This window comes from Pygoscelis adeliae, unplaced genomic scaffold (genome assembly GCF_000699105.1).
Source record: "Pygoscelis adeliae isolate BGI_AS28 unplaced genomic scaffold, ASM69910v1 Scaffold38, whole genome shotgun sequence".
Taxonomy (NCBI): domain Eukaryota; kingdom Metazoa; phylum Chordata; class Aves; order Sphenisciformes; family Spheniscidae; genus Pygoscelis; species Pygoscelis adeliae.
Window position 1 is genome coordinate 14,383,488 of NW_008825614.1, and position 24,122 is coordinate 14,407,609.

The 24,122-nt window shown below is 44.8% G+C and overlaps 2 protein-coding genes across 2 annotated transcripts; one reads left to right on the top strand and one right to left on the bottom strand.

The window, feature by feature from the left end:
- The first annotated feature begins 209 nt into the window (after nucleotides 1-209).
- LOC103924512 (trichohyalin-like) lies at nucleotides 210-10,834 on the top strand. The gene is made up of 10 exons (XM_009333041.1): nucleotides 210-255; nucleotides 2,051-2,142; nucleotides 2,329-2,506; nucleotides 3,625-3,853; nucleotides 4,421-4,989; nucleotides 5,905-6,046; nucleotides 7,265-7,509; nucleotides 9,075-9,238; nucleotides 9,947-10,196; nucleotides 10,527-10,834. The coding sequence occupies exons 2-10, from the start codon at nucleotides 2,060-2,062 to the stop codon at nucleotides 10,749-10,751; spliced, it is 2,085 nt and encodes a 694-aa protein (XP_009331316.1). The 5' UTR covers nucleotides 210-255; nucleotides 2,051-2,059; the 3' UTR covers nucleotides 10,752-10,834.
- Nucleotides 10,835-14,121: 3,287 nt separating this feature from the next.
- ADCK2 (aarF domain containing kinase 2) lies at nucleotides 14,122-24,120 on the bottom strand (the record flags this gene model as incomplete). The annotated part of the gene is made up of 8 exons (XM_009333042.1): nucleotides 14,122-14,576; nucleotides 15,668-15,721; nucleotides 16,353-16,481; nucleotides 17,976-18,227; nucleotides 20,236-20,331; nucleotides 20,993-21,121; nucleotides 22,692-22,838; nucleotides 23,572-24,120. Coding segments are annotated over 8 exons (1,500 nt in total), but the record flags the coding sequence as incomplete, so codon positions are not given.
- Between the last annotated feature and the right edge of the window lie 2 nt (nucleotides 24,121-24,122).

The window sequence follows — 24,122 nt, forward strand, 5'->3', positions numbered from 1 at the left end:
TTCTGTCTGTCTTTCTTTCTGTCTGTCTTTCTTTCTGTCTGTCTTTCTTTCTGTCTGTCTTTCTTTCTGTCTGTCTTTCTTTCTGTCTGTCTTTCTTTCTGTCTGTCTTTGTTTCTTGCTTTCTTACATGTTGTATGCCTTCTGGGAGATTCAGATGATCATGGAAGAAGCGAGCAAAAAATAATGGAGAAAGTAGCCAGGCAATCAGGGGGGTCCTTTCAAGCGATCAGACTCCCCCCTACTGCTTCTGAAAAGGTATACCACTAATATAAGATTAGTGCGTACTAATTAGTTCCTCCTGACTCTTTATTGGAAGCAGTCTGTGGACAAAGATTTAAAATAGGTTTGGCATCTCTGGGACAGGCTATACCTGATATCCCAAGCTGGCATATCCACACTTCTAATTGTACATTACTTGTGCCTTCAATCTCTGCTTGTGAGGAAAGAGCACTTCACGTAGCCCCTGAGCAAAAGGCATCATCGCCAACACTTGGGGTCAAATTTGGGTGTATCTTGGTCTAGCTCCATTTACTTTTGCAGGGGAAGACTCGCCCTGTAAAGTGATTTCCCTGAACTTCACAGACCAGCACTCGAAAACAGGTGTCTCTGACAGGTGAAGGAGAGAACAAATGCCTTACTGTGATTTTACACTTTCTTTGCTAGGTGACTGTACAGCTTTGCCTACAGCCAGTGCATCCTGATTCACAGACTCCAATGTTGTTTTACTCTTAGGTGGGGGTGGTCGAATGCTGTCTTTTAAATAAACAACAATATCTTCTAAATCTGTCAACATCCCAAACAGCTGAATTCCTCAGCTGAAACAGCATAGGTTTTACATGTCTACCCATCCTTGTAGTTAAGGGATTTTAAGTCACCTGCTCTTCTGAGTCTCGTAACAGCCCTAACGCATTTTCAGCAACAGTTTACAGGGAATAGCGGCAAACTATTCAACCATTGTTTTTACTTAACACACGATTAATGCAACGCGAGTTTCTCTTTTTCCGTAAAAGCTGAATGCTTCAATATAAGGTTCATAGTTTCGTTGTTGACGCCACCTCCCAACTCCCTTGCATTTTGTCCTTCTCCCTTCTCATAGTCCCTGGCATATTGTTCCCTGTGTCATTGTTCTCAAACATTTCACATTTTCCATCCTGCTCAGGCCAGGTGGCTCCACTGCTGGCTTTGCCCTGCAAAGGCAACTTTGTCTTCTAGACTCAATCCCCACCTTCTCCATTCTTCCTTGACCTCAGCTCCTTTCATTGATCTTACAGCTCTTCCTTGCTTGGAGAGTTTGGATAGCTGCGTAAGAAGCAGGGTACAAGAGGAGGCAATGCACACGGGACCGCTGGCTGCCCATAAGCTACTGTTTGAGAGCCCGGGGCAGACTGACTGGGCGGCAGCCAGCAGGGTTGATATGCCTGCGTTGCTCCTGGGGATGGGAGAGGCAGCTCCAGAACCTCTATTCCCCTGCCGATCTCCAAGCTGTGCCTTGTCCTGAGAAATTGGTGGGTTTTCCAGGTTCAAAGCTCTTCACTAAAATCAATTAACTAAAAGGCGTTAAGAATTATAAGAAAGGAAAACTGTTCTGATTTAAAATCACACGCTTAGTGCTTCCTTCACAGTAGAATAAAATGATGATAGGATCTGAGATGGGCCAAAATGGATATCCGCTGTAGCTTTGTGTATACTTGAAATGACACGTTGTCCTTTGAAGAAGAAATCTCATCATGATTGAAGAAACAGTGATACACCTGCTACATATCTAGCAGCTGAATAGAAGGCAGGTGAAACACAAGGGGTTTTTTTATCATACAGTTCTTATATTTTTGTATTTTTTTCTTTCCAAGCTCGATTTCTTAAAATCAAAACCGTTTGTGATGAGCTTACAGATATACAGCATAGCACCAGAAGATATGATGGAAGTATTAAAGAGAGAATTAATATACTGGAAAGTAAATTTCAATTTTATAAATAATATTCATGTTTAAGGATTTAAATGTTCAAAAATCATGCTCATCTTCTGCTTCCATCTCCTCCTTCCCCTCTCCAGGTAAGCTCCATGTCCATCTCAGATGTCCAGTGTTGTCACACAGCTAACAAAGATCCCTGTGGCTCTCTGCTGCCAAGATGTCCAGTAACACAGTAAGTTCAAAATCTATAGATGGGTCGCTGGAAATGCAAAGAAGAAAAAAGCTAGGAAACAAAGACAATTATTGCGGGGTGGTGGGGTGGGAGTCCCATGTGGATTTAATTTGTTTTCATTGCAGCAAGTTGCAGAAGTTCTGTTGCCAGGGTCTTCATTACTTCTTGTATTTTTGTTCTCTACAGCATTCCTGTTTGTGCATGGAACCCAGATTCCCTTTGTACGCCCTTGATATCCTCAGCGAAAAGGAATTTCATTGATTCATCCTCAGAGGCTTCCAGTTTCATGAGGGGGGCTCGTGTGTTGGCAAGGAGAGAAGCTGATGGCTATTACTACCTGGGCCACATTGCCCAAGAGGTGAAGGTAGATATTTATTGGGAGCTGTGCTTGTAAAAGGCTCTCCCTAGGATCTGTGTGTCTTTTTCCTGTTCTTCCCACGGCCTTGCTGTAGGGCGGCTCTCCTGTGATACACTTCTATTCTCTCCCCACATCCTATTTTCATCTGTTTCCTGATGATGACTGGCTGTTTACTGCGAGGAGTCCTGCAAGCAGAAGCAGCCTGGAAATCAATCCATTTTAGTAGTTATAAGTTGTTATTCGGAGACAATCAAACAAAACAGGTCCCTTAGCCCTATTGTCTACTTCCACCCAGTCTAGCAGCAAAGCCAATTAGCTAAACAGCATTAGTATTAGTAAACCAAAATGTCTGCCTCCATGCACCTCCTCCTTACCAAACTGAGAGCTTTCCTCGTTCTCTTCCTTCTATGTTTCTGGGATTTGTGAGATGATTTTGGATGCCAGACAGGAAATCCCCCTCTGCAGGCTTTCTTTAAAACTCCGGTGCATTTCCCAGTTTGCAGGTTAGTTAAATAAATAGCGATGCTAGTATAGCTGAGGGTGGCTGTAAGCTCCAGTGTGGGGTGGAGCAGATGCGGACAGCTAACGGCATGAGTGACGTTAGCTGGAGTAGGGGCTGACAGCATTATTTGTGTAAGTGCACTCATAGGTCTGCAGAGGCGGCTGGGATTTCGGTAATAGATCTTCCCCACGCCCATTGCTGAAGGCGTAAATTAAAGCATTTAAATTTATGACAGTTATGACATTTTACTGATTTGTTATCCTTTTGATTACTGTGTAACGAACTGCATCATACACAGCAGTTTCTTTTGGCTACTCTTTTTCTGATGGGAGGTTTTCCTGGTAAAGTTCTGCCTTAGCATGCTAATTGTGTTCTTACCAAAATCTAAGTCCAAAATGAAAGGAAGAGAAAGGCTGTCAGCCCCTTAAGCCCCAGCTTTTTAATTGCTTTTCAAGTCCAATATGGACACAGTACAGTGAAAAACCTGGTAGAAGAGGAAAGCTGCATTCCCAGATCATGGTCCGCTTCCTGGGATTTCTGCCACTTCCCTCTTAGCACTTATGTTTGGCCGTTAATTGGACCCAGATGTCTGTCTTGCAAACCACATGTTTTACTCTTGTAGAGCTCCAGGGAACGCTTTTTAATTGAGTTTGACAAAAGCCGCACTCTGAAAGGCAAGGTACAGCTTCGCATGCAGGAAACTCCTCTCTACGACATTCTCCACTACGAGGATGCCAGGCAACAGCCTCTTGCTCCAGGAGACAGGGTCTTGGCACCATGGGAGGCTAAAGCTGAACGTTTTGGCCCGGGCACTGTGCTAAAGATTATGGAGAACAAGGAGGCATGTTTAGGTACGGGGTATTGGCTTTCTTAATAGCACTAGACTCGCCACGGTTGCTGGTCACTATAGAGAAAAGAGAGCGGTCTCAACCGTGGAGAATTCACCACCTGCTGCTTGGGTTCTCTTCATCATCTCTTTTTTTGTTGTTGTTGGCACTAAGCAGCCTGTTCTTTTTCGGTGCCAGAATTAATGCAGCTCCCAGAATTAGCCTTTGCTTTGTTCTATGAGTGGAAACTACCTAAAAAGTTGGGGGCGGGCGTCCTCCCAACACAGGGAGAAAAATGTTCCTGGCCCTCATGAGTATTCACCTGATTATGTTAGTCTAGTTTCCAGCTTCTGCAGGGTAAAATCCTGGCTCACTGTGACGAGTGAGAATTTTGCTATCTGTTGTCTCTTCAGAGGAAGTTCAAAAGAAGGTCGAATTTTAAACCTGTAAAGAAAAAATCATGGAAGTTATTACAAAATTGTCTGAAACACAAGCTGTTACTTTTATCTCCTGCTTTCTAAGAGATAAATCACACAGGTTGACATGCTTCTAATACATTCTTTGCCTTTTTTTTTTTTTTAATATGCACAGCACCCAACAGAAGGGGAGTAATTGTGAATTTCTGGAATGGGCAGACTAAGGAGGTGTATTCTGACCAAGCTCTGCGGATCCCTCTGCCCTTAAGCGAACGCATCATCCTAGAACTGCAGATGCCTTTAGCAGCCAGGCAGATGGTGGTAGATTCAAGCTTGGATTACCCGTACATCGTGACACCGGGTTATAGAGCCTCAGGCCATTACAGACAGGGTCACTCAGACCTGGACTACTGGCCAAGGGGTCTGTATTCGACTCAGCCACGTGCTAAGTGCAGCTGTAGGTGTACCTCGCTTCCCCATTGCTGCCTTGCAGCCTGGGAACCCACACGGCCTACAGGGTGCAAAGTGCAGCAGGAAGATGCCTTCATCCCAGGAACAAGCTTGACTAAAGAAGAGCTCAGCAAGAAAATAGAAGAGCAACTGTCTGAAGTGAGGATTTCATCTTCAGAAAGTGTTTCCAGAGAGGAAGAGAAAAAGGAAGATAAGAGATTGAAGACAGAAGACGCTCCAAAAGATGTTCAGTCTTGTTTGGAAGAGGACAATGAGGTTATAGAACCTAAAAAGGTAAAAAGTGCTTCACTCTGGCTCTTCTGTTAACATGTGGTCTGCTATTTGTTTAATGCCTGCTTTGTTACCTCAAGTTTTCTGCTCTTGGTACCAAAAAATTGCTAGCGGTTTTAGGCCTGGCCCTTATGTATGCCTGCTAAAAAATGGAGAGACTTTGCTCTGCACTGTCTTCCTGATCCTTTAACCTGGGAAAGAGCTAGAAGCTGTCATTGTCACTGGCTGGAGCAGACTCCTAGAACCTCTTCCACGGATGCAGAATATGAAAAGTGTCACATAGCCCAGTTCCTCTACATCCTGGCTCTGCGTGAAGGAGGTAAAGGCAGGAAAAAGTGTCAGGCAGAAGACTTTACACCGGACCGGATAAGGATTACAGTAAGGATTGCTCCATACCAAGGTAGTCCCTGGCATAATGCTAGTAAGATATTTCTCCACCCATGGTAGAGGCGTCACCTTTCCCAAAGACCAAAGAGACTTTTGTGATCCTTGGTAGTTGATTCGGTGCTTGTGAACAGGGCACTGGATGAGGATCAGTAAGGAGGAGGTTAATGTGCACCAGCTGCTGCCAAGCTTTTCTCCATTGCTCTGCAAGAGTTAGAATCCTGATTTCTGGCATGTGCCAGAAACGCCACTGTCTTTCAGCCAGAGCTCCTCTGGCCTGATCTCTTTTGTACCAGTTTGGACCCTTCCAGGCAGAAGTACTGACAGTTTTTAGGTCATTTGAAGATCCAGAGAAACCCACAAAGTGATCAGAAATTACTCTCCTTAAGAGTTCTTTGTTTCTTCCCCAGAGTTTTTTTTAGTTTTTCTCAAACTTCAGTTGCAACTTAAGATCTTACGCTGTAAGTTCATGAAACTAACCTATTCTTTTCCTTATCAGGCCTGGCTTGTGATTGCATTTCTTGTTATTTCTAGAGTCCTCAGAGGGAGATGGCTCACACTATGGTTGATACTGCTGTCAACACAGACAGCTGGTTAATGGAGGCAGTCCACAAGGAAGAAGCAGACAGCAGACAGCGGGATGCTGAATCTGAGGCTAATGTTAAACACGAACACGGTATTGAAATTGTAACTGTTTTATCCAAACATAAGACTTGCCACACAATATCAGTGCAGCAGGCCATCATGTCTAAGATCTGTTGCCATAGTTCTTGATGTTTCAAAAGGAAATGCCTTAATGCCATGCTGAATATAGCCACCATAATAGAGTATCATTATATGTAGGTATTAATGGTAGTATGGCTTGAGAAGTTGTTCATCTTCTTCTCAAGGTGAAAGTATTTTCAGATGGACGTTGGGGGTTTTTGGCTTTTACAGCTACTGCAGTAGCAGCTTTTGGGTTTTCTTAACCTTTGTCATAATGCTCACTATAAACATTATTTATTATAAAATTTCCTTACCTTAAAAATTAATCTGTAATGTTTACTATGACTGCTTATAGCAAAAAGATTTCACCAGGACTGTTCTGCAGAACACTCCTCCTCTTATTTGTGCTGAAAATGATTGCTTTATAATGTTATCGAGTAAACATTTGTTCCCTTATCATCCAAAAGGGGCTAGATCATGTTTTCAATCAAATTGTTGCTGTTCTCATTTAAGCTCGTTTTGTGACAAGTGCAGGCATTTAAGTGAGGACTCTGAAAGCCTAAAGCTTTCTCCAAGTGTTACTGCTTTGCTCTGTGTCACTGCTGGTAGAGGGAGAATGAAGAGTCATAAACAGAAGTGCACGTTTCCTCCCAGCTGGTGTTCCAGCATCATTCCATGCAACACTGCCTCTCAGATCCACGCTGTCTTTAGCAGAAAGCTGCAAGCAAGCTCTGCCCATGTTCTGTTCCCCAAAAGCTGTGTTAGCACAGTGTTGTGCCCAAGCTAATTCCTTCTGTCTCTCAGCAGGATGTATAGCTCAGGCTTTGCACTATCAAGAAATTTGTAATTTTTGCTTGTCTCGGAGCACTGGCAGAAGCAGCTCATGTCTGTCTGTGAAATACCATGTAAACAACCCCTCAGCCTGAGTAGCTGTAAGCGCAGTCAGTGATCTTGTGTTACCAGGCAAAACCCTTGCTCCCTTGCAATGGCAAACTTGTTTTTTGAAAGCTGGGACCTGTTTTGTGGAGACTAAAAAATATCCCACTTCCTCAGAGGAAAATGTTGGTACTAAGTTATAAAAGTCTTGCTTGAATATATTTTATATGAAAAGACCTTTTTTTTTTTAATTTGCTTTCTTTTTATAAGCTGTCTATAACCTCTTATGTCCCTGCCCTAATTTATTTGAAAGGTCTTTTCGAGTCCAGAGTGGCAGAAGCTCCAATCCAGCACTCCCAAAGGGGCCCTTCCCTGCGAACCAGTGCTTTGGTTCCTTTCAGGTGCCAAAGCTTCTTTGGCCGAGTGAATCAATCACTAGAGAAAGACAGCCTGACCATCAAATCAGCTCTACGTGTACAGAGACCACACAGTACCTCCAATGTGCAGGCTAGGAGATCCACAAATCTTCTAAATTTTCTAAAAGACAAAAGCATTACAGTAAGTATTGGGTCCAAACTAGATTTAGCTATTGGGATCAAGCGATTTGTTTATGTCACGTGAGAATATACTCTCCTTTGATCTCTTTCTCAAAGGTTTTTACTGCAGCAAAAATTATGCCTATGTAGAATAACGGCTATGCATAAATAGAAACATAAGGTTCCCACTTGGGAATCAGTGTTGTACAGGAACAGGGCACTTCTGGTATTTTTACTCAGCACTTTTGATAGAGATTTTTATTTCAGATTTAATCTTTTCTAAATAAACCTCTCAGCCAGCTCTACTAGATAGCAAAAAATTATTCCTCTTTTACAGATACTGAAAGCAAAAAAAGAGAAAGTCTAGGTAGTCAGCTGAATCCCATAGCAGGGAGTGCATGTCAGGGCTGGGGTGAAACTTCAAGTCTCCTAGTCCTTAGGCCAGTCCTTTACCTGCTAGATAACACCATTTGTTCACCTCCCACCTATAAAACACCTTTGATTCTTTCTTTGATCTCTCCCTCTGTATGTCATTAAACACAAACCACCCACAAGGTACAGTTTCTGCAAAGAATAGCAATGCACTGGAGAACAAAGGTGTTTACTACCCCTAGGAAGCCATACAGAGCAATGTGTTAAAAGAAATCAGTCCAAATGCTGCATGAGACTGGCAGGGACATGACTTGAAGGCCCTGTAGTGTTTTCCAGCTTGTGGTATTAGAGACGTCCTCAGGAAAGAACTGGAAAGAGACATTCTGTTTGCAGAGGAGCAGCTTAATGGCAGGAACATGCTAATTGCAGCGGGGAATAGGAGAAGGGAGAATGCATTTGAGAGAGGAAAATATTTTGTGTAAACAGCCCCAAACAGCTTTAGCAATGTAAACTGGAACATACGTTTAAGTTTTGGTGATGTTTCCTTGCTCCTTCTCTCATACAGGGCTCTGTAAGGAGTACAAAACAAATAAATATGCACTATGGCTGTGAAAAGAAGCCTTGTAGGTGCTCCTTCATCTCATTACACAGCACGGTGCATTTAAAAATGCAAATTAGGAACACTGCCCAGGGTTGAAATGCAGCTACTACTGAAGAAAACACAAAGACTGCTTGACCGTGGGTAGAAATCTCAGACAACGGGAAGTGAAGAGTTAGTACACCTGCACAGAACTCCAGGAAGATTTTGTGTTTGGCCAGAGGGAGGCAGATATTTCTCTTTCTAATAAAATCTAATGAGGAATCTGTAATACGATTTGTGGTCAGAACCTGTATTCTCCATCCAATCCAGAGGCTGACACAACGATTGGACAGTTTTAAGCATTGGCTCAACACCGGAACAACCGGAAGAGCACAGCCCACTGACCTATGAAGAACTCTTAAAATTGTATTTTCAGGCACCCCTTTGTTGGTTGAGCCTGATCTTTTGTATAGGTTTTAGCATCATACTCAGTGTTTTCATGGATGGGAAGTGACGATATAGTGTGGCTTCCAGAGCTCAGGAGTGACATTAGAAGACAAAGCTGTTCTGTAGGTTTACAGTTCGCATTAGAAAAATATACTGACGAGATTAAGGGTTTGGGTTTTTTCTCTTAGAAATCAATCCTTAATGGTGCATCTCAGGAGAGATGGAAAGAGATGGACTTCAACAGAGCCAAGATTGAGCACAAAAGGTGGCAAGAGGAACAGAGGCAGCTGAAGAGGGAGCGGCAGCAAGAGGCAGATAGCATCCGACGCCAGCTGCGCAGGGACAACCAGAGGTAATGCCTAGGAGCTAACTGCTTTTTGTAGTAAATGTCAGAAGGTTGGTAATGTCCGCTCCCTGGTGCTCTCATTCAGTCTCTGAACATCACGCATTGTGCCTCATGCGAAGTCTCTGCAGAGTGGTCATGGTGGTTTATTAATGGGAATAAGATTGATGCTTGAGGTATGGGCGAGTGGGTACGCATGGACTCATCACCTTCAGCATTACCTCCAAGGGCAAATTCCCTTCAATCTCATCCTCAGACCCAAAGTCCTTCTGCCTCCCAAACCCCTGGCCCCGCAGTCCACTTAAGCTTGGCGGGTCCTTGCCCCCGTGACCCACCTCCTTCCATGTCTTCTGTTGCCCCTGTGGTTCCACCACCGATACGCATAGCCACCCAGTTGTCTGAATTAGTCCTACGGCCCTGTCCACACAATCCGTTTCTTTGGTTCCTGGTCTTCAGGGCCAAGAACTCGCAGCCGCACCAGGTTATGTAGTCAGGTGAACGGATGACTGCAGTTAGCTGACATCAGGCACCAGCCCATTTGGGTGTTTTGCCACCTCTGTTTAGGACACAGGTTTAACCCTCATAACCTAACAAAGAGTCCTGGAATGTTAACTGAGCACAGATTGCCAGAGTATCTGCTTTGTGGCTCATGCACTGTCTTTTTCTTTTATTGCTCTTTCTTTCTGAAAAATTTGAGAAATTTTGTTTTGGAAACAGGCAGCAATTGCGTCAGAGAACGTTGCAAGGGCTGGAGAAACAGCTGGAGCACAAAGACAGAGCTTTGCGGCACATGGCACTGCTCCAGGCTGCTGGGGCAGAGAGGAGCAGGAAGGAATCCTTCTTGCCAGAGGAGGAGAAGAGGAAAGCAAGTCAGAGGCTGCAGTTCTTAAAGACACAGCGTTTGCAGAGAGAAGAGTTGCAGGCAGAACGCAATGAAAGGAGCTTTGAACAAGAGAAAGAAAGGCTGGTAAGGGCAATTCCAGAAATGTTTTTCCTGTACTACCGTGTTTCCAGCAGCGGCACCATCCAGAGTATTTCTCTTTCACCTGTTTTATATCCAATATAATTCTAACATTTAGAGGTAAATAAAGGAAGGGTAACATTTTTTTGACACATGTATAAAGATGAAAGATGTGAAGTAAAATTCTCCATCTCTGCCATAGAAGCAGTCTTTCTGCATGCAAGGAATGAATTTCCATAGATTATACCCACTTCTGACTTCTGCCAGTGATAATTGCGGATGAAATTCAGCATGAAATCTGGCTGTACAATTGTAAACATCTTTATTTTTATGTAGGATTTTCTCAGGAGGAGAACGCAGTCACGGCAAGAAATGCTGGAACAAGAATCACGAGAGCAGGACAGGCAACAAAAGCAGCAGCAGGCTGCCAAAGGGAGAGTATTCCAGAGCAGAGACCGTTCACGCCAGAAGATGGAAAAAGGCGGCCAAAAACTCTGTGAGCTCCAGCAGTACCTCCGAGAACAGAATCTTTTGATGCTCCGGGCATCACTGCTAGCATAAGGAAGCTGCAGAGTGGGTAAGCAGGCCCTTGAGCAGTTCGCAGACCTGATCTGTATCTCGTAGGTGTGAGGCAGTGTGCTGGAGCTTGGGTGCTTGAGTGCCATTGTGACAAGTGGAATTATGATTCCCGGAGAGGTCTTTAATCTCCCTTTCATTGCAGCCAGCGTGCGTTTTCACTGCTCTGTCCCTTACATGCCTTTCTTTCTGGAATTACTATTCTAGTCCATCTCTGTCAAACTGTTCTTCTGTCTTAAGCATGTGCAGTGACCCTGCTGACAGACCCAACTCTGCAACCAAGAGCAACCCTGGTATTTAATATGAAACACAGCCGTAGTTCCGAGTTTCTGCCCCAAAGGCATCCGAAGGGCTGGCTCTTTCCATAGGACTCCAAGGAGCCAGCACCTGTAGTGCCGAGTGTTGTAGTCTGAGGCTGGTGAGCGTCATGGGGCAATCCAGAGCGGAGCAACAGAGGACCTGGGAGTTACAAAAGTGATTCAAAGCGCACAAGACCTACAGCCCGGCAGAGGGGCATCTGGTTGTAGCCGCTTTCAAGATGCAAATGGCAGAGAAAGAAATTAGTCAAGTGAGGGCATGGGCCATACAGAAGAGTAGGAGGTAAAGAACAAGAATGAAGGTCGGGAGAAATGCCCTGGGAACGAGCCCCTCAAGTGGAGTGGTGGAAGCACAGGCACAGGTTATGTCCTGCTAATACAAGCCTGCAGGGAAATTACATACAGGCCTGAAAAGGCTTCCGCTGCTGCATTCTGGGAACTTTCTGCCCTGCTGTGTTTCTTCCAGAGCAGCGCCAGAAGAGCACATTTCTTAAAGGTCTAGGACCACACAAAATAGGAAGTGTAGTTATGTGATGCTGTCGTCATATGACTTACCTTGCTACGTTAATGTTACGTGAAGTATGGGGAAGGAGAGCTGGAGACCAGCTGGACGTTCAGACCAGACAACTGCAGCAATGAAAATGTACGTGCTCAAACACAATGTAAATTATCCACTGCAGTTTCCATTATTAACAACTGACTCTTGCAAGTGTCCCATTGCGCGTGAGTTGCAGAGATCCATAGGGAAGAAGTCCCCATACATATGACAAAGTTGTGCTACTTCCTGCCAAAACTGCTGTAGGGGGCAGGGCAGGGATCCAGTGACATGAGAAGTGCTTCAGAAAACCTGGTAAGACAACCTGGAACCCTCCAGCTTGGGCTTCCCGTAAGTGTAGATCTTCTACTGTCAGGGCGTACATATTGCTTGGAATACGTAGGCCACTCCCCTAGAGGAGGAATGACTTAGAGAAGCCCAAAATGCAAAAAGGAAGATGTTTTTTTGGTGACAAGCCGCCCTTTCTAGGCATTGTGATGGGAAAAATGTCTGGTCTCTGAAATACCTGTCTTTGGAGAATCGCCAAACCCAATGGTGGGCTTGGGGGGTCTGTTTTGCCTACGATCTCACTTTCAGGCTGGCAGGACATCTTGTCAGAAAGATACTCAGATATCTTTGCAGGTAGGGCACCTGGTCAGAATAAACAGACTTTTTCTTCACCATGAATAAATGAGGAGAATGCTACAAAGACAAATGAATTGGTAAATTGACAGTTAACAAATTGTGTAAGAAAGAAACCGAGGTAGCCAGTAGCGCTATAGGAGGAGAAGAGTTCCCCATTCAGGGTATAGGGTAAAACATAGTTTCCACCCGGAGTCCACAATGCAGCTTGTGGAAAATCATGACTCCCCTGATTTTCTAAGTGTATTACTGACTTTCCTTAACGAAGCCCGTAGTGTCAGCCACTCCCGTGGACAAGTTACCAGCTTCTCCCCTCCCCTGAAAGGAAACAGCAAGGCACATCAAGAGATGGTTTTCTGCAACAGGAAAGGAGAGAAGAGGGGTTTTTTTAATGCATTGTACTCTGATGAGTGGAGGTGCCTTCATTCACAAAGGGGAGGCGGAGGAGGTTATGGTTGTCACATCCTGAAGTGCTGTCCTTCTTCCTCATATCATCAGAGGTACAAAAAACGGCTGTGTCACAGAGAATGCTATTACCAGCCCTGGATAACCAGAAATACAGCTGTTCTTTTCACATGGGTATTTAGGAAAGGAGAACGGACATGGCAGAATTTATTCACTGGAACACTCAGAGCTATATCGAAGGATGTTCTTACTTTACACAGAATTACGCTAAAATATATATAATATTTGCGATACCTTGTTTTAAATAATACCTAGAACCAAACTAGATACAACATTTAAATGTTGTTGCCTGACATTCTGTGTACACTTAGAAACACGTTATGCATTTTCTGGCACATCACTCGGCAAAAGCATAAGTATTATAAAAATTTACCCCTTTTACAGGAACACAGCACCAATGATAATAGCAGTTTCTTAAAAAAAAAAACAAACAAAAATTAAGAAAACTTGTAAAAGGGAGATCCTTTGAAATTCTGCCAAATGTTTTGAATGGCCATTATGTACTTTGTATGGCCACTTAAGTACTTTCTCTTCATTGCTTAACCATCTGAAAACAGACCACTGCAGACACCCTGTGCTGCTGCAGTTTCACATACAGTATATCTGGGAATATATGTAGTATTACAGTATTTCCAATCATTCATAGACTGTGTTTCTCACTATTAAAATACAGCCATAAAATAATTGTAATACTACTATTAAGATAACTGACTGTAAGAGCCATGTATGATCTAGCTCTTTTGCTGGCTTTATTTAAACATTCACAATGTGTTTTCCATCCATTAGGAAAATGCTTGGACTCCTTGTTTTGCAACTACTGGAAACAAAACCCAAGAATTTGCATATTAATTAAGGTTTTGAGTTGACTAGAGTAAGACTAGGGGAGCAGGGGGGAGGGTAGTAGGAAGGAAACACACAGGGGAAAAAAAGAGGAGACTTTTTTTTTAGCTTCAGGAAAAAAACCCAAACAACTAAGACCAGTACAAATATTCCCAAAAGTTCTTTTTTATTATGGAATTAGGTTTCCTGCCTAGGCAAATATTTTCTTCTGCTGTTGATAATACAAACTCCTATAGTATTGTGCTAGAGTAAGGAAGTTTGAAAAAAATCAAGTTGACTGGTCTGTTTTTATCATCCAAAATGACTAAGAACAGACCACTCCATGCAGGATCTCAGGACACTTCTACAATAAAAGCAGAAGTTAAAAGTACAAAAGACAAAAGGTTTATTGGCTTTTTTCAGCCTGAATTAATTGCTTAGGTGGTGTTAGAACATCATTTCTCATACCACAGTGACAGGTAAGTCACTAAATAGTAAGTTTAAATAGTTAACCTAATATATTTCAAAACATCTTTTTAAAGACTTAAAGCACAAGTAAGTGCTTTTCTCATCAGGCTGCAGTGATCTTATGCACCTGAACTACATGATATGTCAGTTTAAAAACTACCAGAGCACATTTGCTCTTAGAACCGTGTAATGAGTCAGAACTCTCCAATTGTGCAAAGTTTTCTGGTTTCTGGAATAGACCTTCTCATCATCCCATGCCTGGTGCTTGGCTGAAACAACTGAAGGCAACATTAATGGAGAGTAACCACTGCATGGCATGTCCCCAAGACACATGCGACTTCTCACCTTCAGCTTCTTTCTCTGTCAGCTCACAGTCAGCGTAGGTAACCCTGCACAGTGAGAGGCAGTAGCCACAAGAGTCTATTTGAGGACAGAAGCGGCAGTTTTGATGAGCAGTGGTTTAGCTGCCTCGAGGATGTCCAGTTCAGGGTCCAGTGAACGACCAAGACCTTCCAGAACCATGATGGCAAAGATGATAGAAGCAAAATTGCTCTCGAGCTTCACCTAGAACCACAAGAGGCTAAATGGACTCAGCAGACCTTATTTTCTTCTGAGCCCATTCCACAGAGGTACCAGCATTGGCTAAGCTGAGAGGGAAGGGAAGAGGCTGGGGAGAGCATACGCACACCTGAAACTATGCTGCAACACCATCACTTGGAGTTTCAGAACTCGCTGAAATCCAGCGGTGGTCCCAAATATAAGGTGACAGTTTCAGGGTAAGTGCACTAAGGGAACCCGAGAGTTTGTTTTTCAGTTCCAAGAAGGGGAATGGGATTTTTTTTTTTTCTTCCATACGGGAATAGCAGGAGCTTAGGAGTGCTCACCATTGCTAATGTAGTTATAAGCTGCAGTAGTATCCAACATACTTGAACACATGCACTTGTGTAAGGGGGAGCTCACCTTCTGAACAGTCACAAAAGACCCCCACAGATCACAGAGGAAACGATCCTCTGCTCTGCATGTGAACAAACTACTCTTGAATTCCCAGCAAGGCACCAGGATTGCTTCAAGGCATACCAGGGCATTAAGATTTCATGGAGTTGGGAGGACCTGCTTTGTAAGGGCCTAAATTACATTTCATGTTATTAGAAACCAGCTTGATGAGGCTTAATGACAAAAACCTCTAAGGAATGTTTAGAGGGACCGTTTGCAGGCTTGGCAGCCCTGTGGCTGACAACCTTCTGTGGCCTGGTGCTGTTACGTAACTCCATATCAAGCAAGAGGTCCAGAGAAGAAAGCATGCAATGGTATACAAGTGGAACATATATTAGATTTCAGTTTCTGCTTCTAAGGGACTATAAAAAAATATAGGAAGAACTATGTGTTACAGAAACATTCCTTATAGTAAATAATATCAACCATTAAATGCAGTATTAAGACAAAACCCAACAAAACAGAAATTGGTCTTGGTAGGGTGTGTATCAAGACCTGAGAAACAGCATGTCTGCAACACTTAGATGCATCCCTGCAGTCCCCCTCCTAGCAGTTCGTTTCAGAAGTCAGTCCCCCTCCTTGTCAGCCCTTCATGTTCCCCATAGTTCTCCCTCCCCAAATAAACTTCCAGCTGTTGAAGGAAGACAGTGACAGGGCCTCACCTTATGGGTCATCAATAGTTTAAAGACATTCGAGAGGAGATTTGCCACCTGAAGCTGGAATACAAAAGAAGTTAACAACTGATCAAAAAACCCTGTGGTCAAGAAGACTGAGCCACATGAGTGACAGGCAGTGACAGAGTGACTTCTAAGTGTTTGTTAGCATTTGGTTCTGGTGGTGGGACAAGATTATTGGGCTGATAACAGCCAACATCAAGGTATGATCCCCCCCACCCTGCCCGGGATAAGGAGTTCAGCTGTGACCCATGGTTCTGCTTACTTGCCAGCCCAGGAAGGCTGAGAACATCTGACCTCACAGCAGTACACAACATGCATTAATTTGCTCAATACCACCATACTACGCTCTCTGAAGTGCCCAGACTGGCCTTAGCTAACAGGATGCAAGCTGTAACATCAGGCTCAGTAACTCCTGACAGGGAACTGCAGATGTTAAGAGATTTAAAAAAACAAAAAACAAAACAATAACAAAACCCAAACACATGCTTTTTTTAATTAGAAGGAAATAAGAAAGGATTTTATGGACTTTTGCTGCACCTCAGAGACTAAAAGCACCCAGTACTGGTTGGTGGTGCTGATGACATCAGAGCTGGCCTTTCCACATGGATTATTCTGAAAGCCAAGTTGCACTGGATTACAGGTAAGTGAGGGTGGGACATTGTGCACTTGCCTTTCCTAGGGCAATGGTGTTCCCCCGGACCTTGGTCACTAGTTCCGCCATCTCAGCTTTGAATCGCTCGATATCCTGGCACTGGTTAGCACGGGCGTGATGAAGGATCAGTTCTGCCACTCTCTCCCCCTGTGAAACAAGTTGAAAAGGAGAATCAGAGCTTGATCACTGGTGCCAGCAGGCTTACAGGGAGCTGCACATCATTGTCCCTGGAAGGCCTCTGCTGCAAAGGTCCCTAGAGGAGGCATACTGCAGGGAGAACTCCCAGGACCATGCTTCCCCATTCCAGCAGCGGAGACCCAACGAATCAACAGAAGCAGGTGCAGGAAGAGCACGACTGGTCCAAAAGTCTTAGCTGGTATCCGGCAAAACCCTGCTTATTTTTCTTGCAGGTCTTGTAGGGTAGAACACAACAAAGATCTCTCTCAGGCAGTAAGGAGAAGTTTCAGGGGGAAAAATAAACCCCACAGGACTGGCATTTTCTTCTTAGCAGAGGAGATAATGGTGTAAAGACAGACATCTATTAACCTCCCTTATGGGCTGAGTCCAACCTTCCATTTGCAAACTGTGGAGGAAGAATGAGCTGATTCTACACCAGCAGATGCTTGGTGAGAAAGGGGGAGAACCATACCCAAGCTTCACTTGTAACAGGCTCTATAGCTCTTCTTGGAAGACACGTCTGACAGCAACGTAGGGAGCCAGAGGCCCCAGGTTTGGCAATGAGACGGTGTAGAAGTTTTTCACATGCAGATCATGAATTACACCCAGCCTGAGCTGTGAAGGACTTGCAATCAGATGTTTGCAGTTTTTGCTTAGTAGCCGAGAAGTAAGTCTGGCAGCACAGGATGGGCCTGAATACATGGTTTAGCAGTGACTCCTCAGTATGCTCTGGCAGATTAAACAGAACAAGTTAAAACGTGTCCCTCTTGAGACATGCTGGTGAGCCATCCAACCCACAGCTGAGAAACAGCAAGACGCAAGTATGAGCACAGATGCTTGTTCTCAGAATGAACAGGAGACATCAGCACTGGATTCTCTAATCCATCCTCAGGGTGTATTTTTAAATAAGTGGGAAGGAGAATAAAGTAGTTCCCCTTATACAGAGGAGCCTGGTAGAGGTCAGACACTCCCCCACACACACCTGTTTTGCTTCCTCCTCTTTACAGACACTGACGCAACAGCAAAATGGAGGACGGCATATGGGCTTTCCAGCAGCAAGGCTGCAGAAGGGAACGTGTGTGGAAGACCAAGATGTTAATCCATTCCCTCCTGTTCTCTAGCAAAATCTGGCAGATTCTGCAACAGTCTGAAATGCGAGCGGCTCTCAGGCAGTCCTAACTTGCATCAGAAGCACTCCTAACCACAGAGCGGCAGCCAATGCTTCCCATTTAACACCTTCTGTTTCCCAGGCTACTGAAATTGCTCCACTCTGGCAGCCTTCTTGCCGTAGCTGAACATCTTATCCCTGTGTCTGGTATAGCTTCCACGCTAGCAAGTCGCCTCTCCCCTCTTAGGGAGGATTGTAAGGGGAAGTAGAGAGAAAACTATCACTTCGGCCATGAGACTCTTCAGCTGTCTCCCTTCCCCAGCCTCAACGCCACAGCCCCATGACAGAGGCCTCACCTGGCCCTGGACCACAGCTGTGAAAACCGCCCGGAAATTCTGCATGTCAGCGCTCTGCAGCTCCGCCACGATCCCCGCGTCCAGCAGCACCAGGCAGAGCCGCCTGAGGGGCGGCTGCACTTCCACCACGAGCGTGTCACACAGGTCCACGATGGCTGTCTGCTCCTTGCAGCTGGTGCTGACATGGGCCGTGCCTTGAACCAGGATGTTCCCAGGGTGCAGGTCAGCATGGACAAAGTTGTCAACAAAGACCTAGAGGACAAGCAAGTCTTAGAGCAGCTCATTCCAACCAAACCTGCCCACACCAAAACTCCTAGGCAAATAGCAGAGGTTCATTTCTGGTCTGTTCACTGTCATTACTAATGTGCATCACCCTAGGCAGCAGCACAGCAAGTGGCTTCTGCTGGAGACCAGATGTGCTGAAATGGCACGGGTGCTACTCACTCTAGGGGAGTCAGAGCTGTGTGAAGCAATCCTGTTTGTTTCCTAGAGGTCAGGTAGGACTGCCGGGAGTCCCAGGCAGGGAACAGTATTGCTCTTTGGCAATTAACCCTAAACTGGATGCATGCTGGTAGGCCTCGGCAAAGAGTAATGCAGTAAGAATAGGCCATTTGCTATTCAGTGGTATGGGTTATAGAGGACAGTTAAGTTTGTCTAGTCTGGGACAACAACCCACATTACAACTGTATTGAAAAGCGAGGAAAACAAGAGAAGAGGAAACAAGTGTATGTAGCATTCTCTGCCTCTGCTAGCAGTTAGTAGCAGAAAGGACTAGCAAGAGGGCAAGCACAAGGTAGTACTTCCCCACTAACCCTCCTGGCAAGCTGGGACTGCAGGCCTTCCTGCCCCAAGGAGATTATCTTTGTATTTGATGGATTTCTCCTACGAATTTGTCCAATTGCCACGTAAATAATCAGAGCTGTGTGAAAAAAGATTTTTTTTTTAGGTGTTGCCTGGAAAAGTGACCTCTGATAATTTTATGTCTTCCTCATTGTTCTGAGAACCCATACACAACAGATCCATATTCACTCTCATATGCCCATGACCGCATATATCTATGTCATAAGCTACTCTCATTTCTCTGCTCTCCAGAGTTATGAGTCCAAATTATTTCACCATCCCTGTATGGAAGCCATTCCACACCAGTAACCATCCTGGCTGCCTTCCTCTACACCTCTTCTAGTTCTATTACAGCTCTTGAAATGGAGGGTCCTAGACAGTGAGGGACTAGAACTGCACAGAGTATTCAAGAAACAGGCATTTGTTTTACTTACAGCCATTATGTTGTTTCTTTGCTCTTTAGTTCTTTTCTATTCATAAAATTTGGGGGTTTTGCTTTACTCCTAACCATTGAATCTAATGTTAGCATAAAACTATTATAGTTCCACCATTGCTTTTCTGAGGGGTAAAAGCTATTTCAGAGTCTGTCATGTCTACACAGAGTCAGAACTGCAGGCCTCACCATCGCTCTAGCATGATGTTGCAGTTATCAACTGAATTTCATCTGACACTTACTGCCCACGCACTCAGTACTGAGGTCCTTTTGCAACTCTTCCCCACTAGTTCTCGTGGCTCCTTACAAGCCAATTGTGTCACCTCTCAACACTCCTTTCCAGATCATTTGTGATTATTTTGACCACAAAAGAACTAGACAGACAGAAGCTGAATCTGGCCAGGTTTGCTTTCTTTACTCCATATTTAGGTCCTCCTTTAAAAAAAGGCAGTTTTGGAGGAGGGGTCAATAAATGAAGGAACTAGCTAGCTGTTTTCCCTGTAAGTTGCATCCATGGTCTCTGCAGAGAGCATATTTGCTAATTACATTGCACTTTATAACACTTGGGCAATATGTGAATATTCATTCAATGGATTAGTGGGTTTCCTAAGCAACGCACCAATCAAGTTGCATAGGAGACCCTACTGTGTGCAAACAGATCGCCCTTCTGCAGTGGAAGAAGCTCCGTGTCAAAGTCTACAGTAGTGGTGTATCTAGCCCAGGCTTTACTCAGACCTTGTGTTACACCGCACATGAAGTACAGACCCTCCCTCTGCCAGTTCAGGAGCCGCACAGTGCCCCAGCAGCCCAAGTTCTGGGTTACCGCAAGATACCTGGCATCCGCAGGCTGGCTCCAAAAGGCACAGCTCTATCTTTGAGTCCATGGGGAGAAGGGTAGGAGACGTGGGAAGCAAACAGGTTCTCTCTTTAGCCATACTGTCTTATTACCCCAACAACCTTCACTTCCAGCCTCAGCCAAGTGCCTACCATCTTTAGCAGCATGTCCATGCCCATCTTTGCAAGTCTCCGCCTCAGCTCTGGGGCAATCTCTGCATGCAGGTAATGCGAAATAGGCTCACTCTCCTGAAATAAAGACGGAACTGGAGTCAAACACACACTGTGTCCCACCTTCAACCACACCTTTAACTAGGTGCCAAGAGTTGAGGGAAGGTAATAACAATACCCTAGAAAGGACCTGCTCGATAGAGGCTGTACCTAATGTGACAGAGAACATGAGCGAAGCAAGGGTTTGTTCTTTGGAAAGAGGGTGTGATACAGCCTGGGGCAGAAATACTCTTGCCAGGATCACATGCACGAAAACTTAAGGCTAAGAGTGGCTTTGGTCTGTGACTCAAACATCCACAAGGGAAGTGAGGCAAGCGTCAGAAAGTGTCAGATTGCTGAGCTCCTTGCTTTGACCCACCACTGAGGAGAGTTGAAGCGTGGTGTTGGTTTGCAAAGCACAGGCAAGCACATGGTGGCTGGACACACTGCTGGTCCGCTTGGTTTCAGGCCAAGTGTTCACTTCTACATGGAGTTCTCTGCCACCTGTCTTCTGGGATGCACTGCTTACAAACAGAGAGAGTGGAAGAGACACTGAGGAAGGACACCAATCTCTGTAAGCAAGTAAGATAAAAGCATCCTTCTGCCTCTGATCGCTCCTTCTCAAAAAAACCACCTCCGTGGCATGTTCTCCTAAGGGCCTTCTCACTGCTACCACCACTCCCAGACCCTGCATTCTTACCTCAAATGTTTCCACTAGAACATCTGCCGTTACCAAAGGCCGAAGGGGAGTTGGAAACTTCACAAAATCAACATCTAGGAAATTTTGTCGGAAGCGCTCCAGATTTCTGGCTTCGTAGCGTAAGTCAATCTCAAAGGAGAAAATGAAAAAGCAGGTTGGCTATTAGATTCAATTAGAATTAGATATTCAGGATCCTGTATGAGGATATGACTGTACGGTGCAATACTCAATACTGACAAAACTAGTAAGAAAGCCAGAATGAAAACAAAACAGAGTGGTGCTTCTTACGTGCTTATAGCTTTCCTGATGGAAGAGTAGAGTAACAGACTGGGTAACAGATGGCCCACAACCCAGCACCTTCGAAATATGGGTGACTCTTACTATAGGCATGGAGTCTCAAAAAAGACCAGGACCGCGTTATTTTCAAGGGTAAGACAGATCCTGAACCAAAGCTTACTGTCCAAATAGCGAGGCAGGCAGACAGGGTAGAAGCACTGCAGCCCTAGCCTCACTTTACAGATAGGCAGCCATAGCAGGAAGAAATTTAGTGTAACACATACAAAATAATCCATTATGCAAAGTCCTGGCCCTAGGCTCTTCAGTGATCCAGTGCCTTGACACAAGGGCATCTCTCCTGCCCACTGCTGCTGCTCAAGGAGGCAGGAAAACCTTGCCTCACCTCCCTCATCTGGCAATGGGAAATATCCCAGGAATACTTGTTCTTTCAAAGAGAAATGAAAGGAAATTACAACAAGCCTATCAGATGCTCTCCTAATCCTCAGTCTGCTGCGCATCCACCGAAAGCTCTGCCAGACTAAACTGGTACTAATGACCTTGAGTCACATCTGAATACAGTCAACAGTTTACAACATGGATTTACTGTGTAGATTTTTTGCAATATTAGAAAAGAACTAAGGCTTTCAAAAGCTTGTAACAGACTTCAGACTCTGCACTCTAAACACAAAAATGAAATTAGCAGATAACGGTTCATTTTAATAGAAACATAAGCCTAATTAAGCCTGTAGTGAAATCTTTGTAAGTTTGGTAGTAAGGACGTTTCAGGATTGTGTCTTTAGAAGACATTAGTGAATCAGGACATGTTTTCAGATCTATTTGCAAAGCTTAACTTTACCGATACTATGAGTCTGATGACAACACAGAATGCATTATTAACTTATGTGAATGAAAGTATATTAGTTATGCCAATATACATATACCTCAGTGCTAACAAACATGACCACTGAGTATAGATTGCAAACATATGTGTAGGATTAAAGAGAAAAAAAACAGGTCTGAGCACTTGTCCGGAGAGATTCTTTTCCTAAGGAGAAGTCTCTCACCAGTGTTCATCTTTCACAATGCTGCAAAAAGGACTGCGACTATGGCTAGCTAGCTGTTCAGGCTGTTCGCTAGAAAACATACTCAAAGTCTAGAAAAGACTTTCTAAGTCTAAAAAAGATTTTTAAACCTAATAAAGATTGTTAAATTTTTTCACTGCTTTACTTTTTTACTCTGTGAGCGTATAAAGCTTTCCTACAGTAACATTATGTGACTGATGAGAATAAAGAACATAGCTAAAGAAGCAGCCTTCATCTAACCCTTTAAAAAAAGTAGCTGTATGAACAGAGTTAAAGCCAGCCAGTAGCAAGACAAAGGGCAGTTTTGTTTCAGTACGTGGGGACCATGGCATGGCACGCACCTGCTGAATCATAAGCTTCTCAAACTCCTCCACAATCTCTGTCAAACTGAGCCACTTGAATCCAGGGAGAAGTCCAATGATGTGGCTACCCATCTTCATGAGAAACAGATCCATCTGGACTTGGCGGACTAGCCCAGGGTGCAGGACCTGCGCAAGAATGAACGGTGGCAAGATCAACTCCCCAAATGCTGTAAAAAGGACAGTTCATTTCAATCAGCTAGTGATGCATTCCAAATAAACAGAACCCAGCCTATAAAACTGAGAGCTAACAAGGCTTCCCCAGCTAGTCCTCAGAAGAATTCACATTTTGCCATTGATTAAGCTGTAAAGAAAGACATTATAATCTTCAAATGGAATATATCTGTGCCGGAGCCTACAGTCTCACGCAATGCCATTTTCCATTGCTTTTGCACTCCCACCCTCTCCGTGCCATGCAGTACTGACTAGTATTTGGAACAGCTCAAATGTAAGGCTTCTTTAAATAAACTCTGCTGGAAAGAACTTATCTGTTCCAGATTTCCTCACATGAGGAGAGAAGGGGTTTCGTTTTCTGGAAGGTGAAGCCAAGCTTAATATTCATTATTTTAATATAAACTGGGCCCTTGCAGGCATTTCTGGTATCCACATGCCACGTCAAAGGTGCCATAGGCAGAATGCGTACTCGAGCTCCCTGTGTTGGGAAGAGCTGGGGCCACCGCAAGTCTGGATTGCAGCTGGCTGGAACCAAAGCGCTGAGAAAAGACACCGAGGGAGACGAGCATCACTTCTCTCACTCTGCCTGGCCCTAGCCAGCTACTCATCTCCATGGGAATTAAAATCTGATCAGCCTCATCCAGCATGCTCCTTTTTCACACATCTACTGGCCAGATGTGTGACTTACTTTAATGGCTACAGGTGTGAGAAGTCCAGCTGATGAAGGATTTGCATTCAGGAGTGGCTTGGCCATCTGCTCTGTAGGGGATGTCCCACTCACAGGACTTCCCCAAGAGCAGCCTGCTGGGCTCAGCTCCTCCCTGCTCCTCTCGTCCCGCATCTCCTCGCTCTTCCTCCTCCTTAGCCACCTGAGGAGGCCTTTAAAGCCTGATACTTCCCATGCTTCAAAAGCAGACCGTAACTCCGAGCATTGCACTAGCTCCTTGGCCTGGGAGCCAGCGATAGCTGTGAGGTCAGCATAAGCTTTATACACCTGGGCGACGCAGCCCGAGCCGACGGGCTCCCGGCTTTGGAACTTGAGGATGCCTGTCCAGTCCTCGCCAAAGGCCTTCCTCAGGAGCTCATCAGTGTGACCCCACGGGTGCGGGCTCACCTCAACGTGCAGCTTGGAAAACTCATCACAGAAGGCCTCGGAGAAGAGGTCCCTCCGGGTGCTGGCCCACTGGCCCAGCTTGACACAGGTGGGGCCAGCAGCCTCAGCCGCCCTCCGCAGCAGCC